The 6,137-nt window shown below is 41.6% G+C and overlaps 1 protein-coding gene across 1 annotated transcript in view; it reads right to left on the reverse strand.

The window, feature by feature from the left end:
* Window positions 1–5,936, reverse strand: part of LOC137171618 (3',5'-cyclic-AMP phosphodiesterase 4D-like) — a 6,532-nt gene extending 596 nt beyond the window's left edge. Inside the window, exons 1-9 of the mRNA XM_067575653.1 lie at window positions 5,852–5,936; window positions 4,754–4,929; window positions 4,458–4,556; window positions 4,191–4,355; window positions 3,828–3,927; window positions 1,603–1,757; window positions 1,208–1,330; window positions 519–701; window positions 29–424 (exon numbers count right to left, since the gene is read on the reverse strand). Of these exons, the coding sequence (XP_067431754.1) occupies window positions 29–424; window positions 519–701; window positions 1,208–1,330; window positions 1,603–1,757; window positions 3,828–3,927; window positions 4,191–4,355; window positions 4,458–4,556; window positions 4,754–4,929; window positions 5,852–5,936 (1,482 nt within the window). The remainder of the gene's footprint in view (window positions 1–28; window positions 425–518; window positions 702–1,207; window positions 1,331–1,602; window positions 1,758–3,827; window positions 3,928–4,190; window positions 4,356–4,457; window positions 4,557–4,753; window positions 4,930–5,851) is intronic.
* Between the last annotated feature and the right edge of the window lie 201 nt (window positions 5,937–6,137).

Genomic DNA, 6,137 nt, shown 5'->3' on the forward strand with positions numbered 1-6,137 from the left:
AGGAGGGAGTCTCCCCCTCTACTGCTACCTCCTCCTCTTCTTCATCCTCCCCCACCTGTTCGTCCAAGGGAATCTCTGTCGATTCAGAGTCCTGCGTACAGAGTGTTTTAGAGTCAGTACAGCTGTTTTCCTCCTCTTCCTCCTCCTCCTCTTCTTCCTCCTCCTCCGGCTGGCTGCCGCTGTCCTTCTCTGTGTCCGACTCCCCGTCCTCCTCCAGGGTGAGCTCAAACTGGAACTTGTCCCCTCCTGGGGGCCGACTGCCGTCCTCAGGCTCATCCAAGGCAGGAGAGGGGCTTTGGGGGATGGTGCTTTGGTACCACTCCCTGTTATCTTCCAATGTGTCCAGGATGTCCTGGGCATCTGGGTGGACCAGGTCAGCCCACGTCTCCCACAAAGGGTGAACGATGTAGTCTATGAAACCGACCTACAGGATACATGGGGAGAAAGAAACGGTCTTTCAGTGAGTGTCTATGTATGGTATGCATGTGCTTGTACATTTGTGTGATTGAGTGCGTTACCTGGCTCTTTTCTACTGAGGCGTTGTGTTTGTCACACATAGGGCTGATCTCCATGCCCCTCTCCCTCTCTCGGTCACCCTGGCTGAAGAACTCCTCCATGATGCGGTCCGTCCACTGCCGGTACAGCTGCAGAGGCTTGGTGGGGTTGCTAAGGTCTGCACAGTGCACCATGTTCTGGAGAACCTGAATATAACAAAAACAAGCAATATGTCCAACAATAAAGGATAGGCTGAAGCATAAGGTCACACATTTATGAAATTTTGGACTGAAAACGGTTAATTTAAAACAAGAAGAGGCTGAGTAAAGTCAGGCAGTGGTTTCATGCAGAGTTCAACATTGGTGAACTTTGCTGCAAAATACTCCTGCCTGAGACCAACTACAACCCATCTTGACAGTGGTGACCTTTATGAGAAATGAAAGAACTGGAGAGTCTAAAATAAAGCAAGCTATTATATCAGCTGTGTTGCTCGACCCACAAGTAGTCAGTATGTCACCAAGCTTTCAGCACTGTGACAGATACTGGGGTGACCGAGCACTAATGTTACTGTTTTCTGCTGATCCAATGTAGATGTTAAAAAAAAAAAAAAAAAAAAATCATAAGTAGAAGTGTTTTTCTCTGAACGGTGTTAATGCATGAGACTGACCGAAATACAGTAAAAATGGATCTTTGTGTGCAGCTTGAGTCTGACCTGTATCCTGTCTGAGTAGTTGTCCAGCAGCAAGACACCAGAGCTGGTCACCTTTTTGGTTTCCACCATGGTTTTCAGATCAGCCAGTAGATTCATGTGCTTGGACATGTCTGTTGCTAGCACCTTGGAAAACCCAGAACAAACGGGATATATATATTATGTACAATATACATTATTTATCATTATTATAGTAGAATATTCAGCCTAACATATAATGTACAGGTAGCAGTGACTACAGGATAAATGGAAATATTAAATAACTGCTTGTAATGTGCACTATATAATGTATGATGTAAAGTATATTCCACACTTTCCACTATTACTTTCCCCACTGAACAAACTATTCACTTTGTATTGACATGTAAGAGAGGCAACTAATCTGACTATTAACTTACGATGTCAATGACCATCTTTCGCAGTGATTGTCGTTGTTTTTTGGTCAAGTTTTGGAAGATGTCACAGTTCTCTTCTTGTAGCAGTTTGAAACCCACTGCTAGATGGTGATTCTCCAACACTGACGAGTCATTGTACATCAGCGCGAGCTCTGAATCTGCATGGAAGACACAACTCTGAAAAAAACAAAATTCTATGAAAACCTAACTTGAAACAGATGAGAATTAATATAAATTTTAAAAAACAAGACATCTCTTTTGGCAATGCATATACAAGTTACATGTTTTAAACTAATTTAACTAAACAGAGCTACAAATTACGCGACTGATCGCACATCCAAACAGTTACATATACACATGTATTATACATATCTTTCTCACTGAGCGGTGGAAAGCACCAGCATGTTTTCCACTGAGAGGTTTCCCCACTCTGGGTCATTTGAAGGTCCTCTCGCTGTATTTAGATTTTCCATTAAGATGCATTAGTCTTGGCCACAGTGGAACAGAGCAGCAAAAAGGAGAAAGGGGATCCTGCTCTGTTGCTCTGTGGCTGACAGAGGATCAGTCTGGTGGCTCGTAACTAGGATGACTCACACTGCCTTTACTGCAGGGATTCCCCATTTGGGCTTATGGGAAGCACAACACATTTTGTGTGTAAAGTGCGTGAGACTGCGGAGTGTGTTTTGTCTGATAAGGCATTTATGCAACACTCACATTTGTAATGGTCTCTACAAGGGTTGTTTAAGGTAATACCCAATAGATATAAACTCTATTTGTTTGTGTTTTCCTCTAAATTGCCAAATGAAGGCGATGTTTGTGGCACCTCCAGCTAGGAGTGAGTGAGTCAGTTAAAGCAGAGAGATATCAGGGGCTCAGTGTCTTGCTTTAGGACACTCCAACCAAACACAACACCCTGAACCCTGTTAATGTGGTTAAATGGTTACTTCACCCAAATTGCAAATACTAATTACATATATCCAGCTCAGATTTCTGTCTCTCACATGAATGCTCATAGCAATAAAAATTACACCAAAAAAAAAAAAAAAAATTAACAGCAACATATCTTTCCACAGTCCCCATTACTCTGGAAAGTTCACAGGGCTCACTGTCAGGAGTTTCCTTTAGGACTATTAGAAACTGGGATATCAATTGTGGAAAGAGATGTCGCAGCTGAATCTTTTTAAAAATATTTTTTTTATTGCAAGGAAAACCCCAGATGAAATTCCATTTGCCTCCGTTGTATTGTAACTTGGTCCCAGAGTAAGATTTTTTCCAGCAATTCAAATAGCTCTGATGTCATGCTCAGTGTTTCCGTAGTTGAGAAAACAACTAGGCCAACTGTGAGCTTTATAGTTAGGATTAAGAATGAGAATGTCATCTTTCTGGGTTAAAGACTTAAAAATGGTGACATATAAAATGCAACAGAAACAGTGGCGTGAAGTGTTGATGAGATTGACGCAGCTATGCAGGCTTTTGTTAGTCAACTGCAGAAATAAAAAGTTTTAAAAGGACATATTTCTTTGATTGGCATGACATTCTAGCAGTCGACGTGTTTGTGTCAACTGGAAATGATTCCTGTCACTGCTAATTGGTTAGGGCAAAATAACACCCCTTCCAAAATGGAAAAATTTACATGCTAACTGCAACTGGCTGAGAAATCTTTGTGATTTTTTTAATTTGGGTGAATCAACCATGTGGACTCTTTGATCCATATCCATTCATCCACACAATGTGGCCTACTACATCTGCATACATGTGTTTTAGGTGGATGTTTTTTTTTCTTTCCCAGAAAACATGTTAGCTTGAGCAGAGAATGATGTTGTGTTACAGGGAAAAGGCACTATTGATCTCCTCTTTGAACTCCTCTGCCTTGGAATCACATGTCAAAGCCATCACACGTGACAAAAAAGAAAAACATGCTAGTGAAGACATGCACGTATGCATGAACATTATGTTAATATGTTTGCGCATGTGTTCTGTTTTGAATATTTCTGCCCTCTAATCATGTATCCTAGTTTGGTTTACATATGAAATTTCATTGATGAAAGAAAGGTTCATTGCTAGCGTGTGTGTGCTAGTGAGGCAGAGGCTACAGTGTGCATGTTCCCACCTGGGTATGAGACTTTGAGCGCGTGCGTGTGTGTGTGTGCGTGTGTATGTAAATGCGCACTAATGACGCTGCTGAGCCACTGACGTAGCTGCTAAGACAGCGCTGTATTTAGACTCACTGGTGTTGATGAGGAACTGGTTGGAAACTCCAGGATGGTCCACATCGTGAATAGCACTGGCAAAGATGGCAGCTAGGATCTCAAGATCTGTGAACACAGCCTGGAAGAAAGAACCGAGCAAAGAGGGGAGGAGGGCATTGATGAGAGAATCAAATCATTGGACAAAAATATCCTTGCAAGTAAAAGCCACTGATTGGACTGTGAGCTAGACTTTGATTGAAGCTGACTGTGGAGGTGTGGGCTGTGTGGTTGAGCATACGTGTATATGTCTGTGAATGTGTGTGAGCATGTTCAATTGGTTTGTGTGTATGTGTGTGTGTGTGTGTGTGTGTGTGTGTGTGTGTGTGTGGGCGTACACCTCACCTCGAGGGCGGGGGTGGATAGCAGCACGTGAGTTGACTGGGTGACGTCAGCAGCATGGATGTTGTTATGGTAGGCCACATCGCCATGATAATGGTCTTCTAAGGTCATCAGGTATGTTATAAAGGTGTCAAGTGGAATTTTAAAAGTTTTTAACAAGTCTCGCTCCTACAAACCCAAAAACACAAAAAGGAGTTTACCGTCAAAACGAACACTTCCTCAGCAGTGAAAAATCAAATCAAGACAAAAAGAAAAAGTGATGGTCGTTACCTGGAATATTGTATACATCATGACTGTCAGTGGCCGATTCCCAGAGAACTCTGAGATTTTAAAAACGTTAAGGCCCCATTTATTCACATGCTCCAGCTCCTGATGAAGGAATATAAAGAGACATTCAGAAAAAAACAAAACATTTTTAATCTTTTCCTTCTTTTGTTCCTTATTCTAACCCCATCTCCTTCTCCATCCTTCTTTTCCTTCATCGCTATCCAAAATACATTTCTGAGAGTGTGTATTTATGTGAACGTGACAAACAGCACAGCGTTTGCCAGGACACACAAACGCACCTTAGCGAGTTCATCCTCGGTCTCGGTCTTGACCCCGAAGCGAGGGATATTGGAGTTTGTGAGGCTGGAGGAGTGTTGCAGCTTTTTCACCCCGCTGATCTGAGACATTGGCTTGTTCTTCTTCTCCTTCTCCTTCTGCGTCTGAGGGGATGGCATCTCCACTTCATGTTGCTTGTCTGAAACATACATGGATATGACATATGAGGTTGATTGAAGTCTCAATAGAAATATGCTTTGGGTTTGTGTTGTAGTGGTTAAATCAGATAAAACTAGAAATATCGCCTTACAGTTGTATGACTCCGCCAACCCTTAAAATTGTAGATTACATTTTGTCTACACTCATATAATATTTGTAGTGAAGACTTTGAAGGAATTTATTAAAAGGTATAAAGTGCATTCACATGCTTGGCCAATAAAGCTGATTCTGATAGAAGACAAATTTGTAGCCATGACAGTAGACAAAGCTTCAGATATGGATGTTGCTGCAAAGAAGCTATAAATTCTAAAATGTGGATGCTTCATACACATCTTCAACCCAGCAGCACAGAAGATCTATACAATCACCACAGTTTCACGGTGGGCACCCTAGATTAGTGTCACCGATTCAGTATCCGACCAAATGTGAAATATGGTCACAATCTCCCCTTCTGTTCCTAAGTTATGGTGTTGAATAATGGCCAGATATGCGTTTTTGCAGAACATTATGATATCAGAGTGAAGTTGACCTTTGACCTTTTGGATATAAAATGTCAACACTTCATCCTTTTATCCTATCTCATTCATAAGAATGGGACTGACTGGAGGTCACAGTGACCTTGACCTTTGACCACCAAAATCTAAACAGCTTGCTTCTAGAAAGAGTGTGTGCGAATTTCATACGATGACACTTCTATATTCTGCTGTAAGTAGAAACTGGTTTATCTTGTTTATGTGAGTATAAACAGTATGAATACTGCTCGTCTGTAGCTAAGTACAACAAGGGACACCACAGACTCATTCTGAAGATTTCACCATATTAATTCTCATTGTTCAGGCGGAACAGAGATTTTTTTATTTTATTTCGAACCAGTGAGTCTATCTTCCTGTGTCATCACTCACCCAGGAAGGTGCTGGAGATGAACTCAGACACCTGGTTCCCAGAACGGCTCATCTCTGATAGGTGAGTCAGCTCCCTGTTCAACATCCTCTTGAACTGAAATGCACACACACACACACACACACACACACACACACACACACACACACACAGGGATAAGGAGTTTGACAGTGTGTAATACAGGGCAGAAAAAAAAAATCACAATTACAGTACATTTTTTAATAGAGTCATCATATACACATCTAAATATATCAGGTAACAGTTCAAAAGACAAATAAACAGTGCTCA

Source organism: Thunnus thynnus, chromosome 2 (genome assembly GCF_963924715.1).
Source record: "Thunnus thynnus chromosome 2, fThuThy2.1, whole genome shotgun sequence".
In the NCBI taxonomy this organism is placed as follows: domain Eukaryota; kingdom Metazoa; phylum Chordata; class Actinopteri; order Scombriformes; family Scombridae; genus Thunnus; species Thunnus thynnus.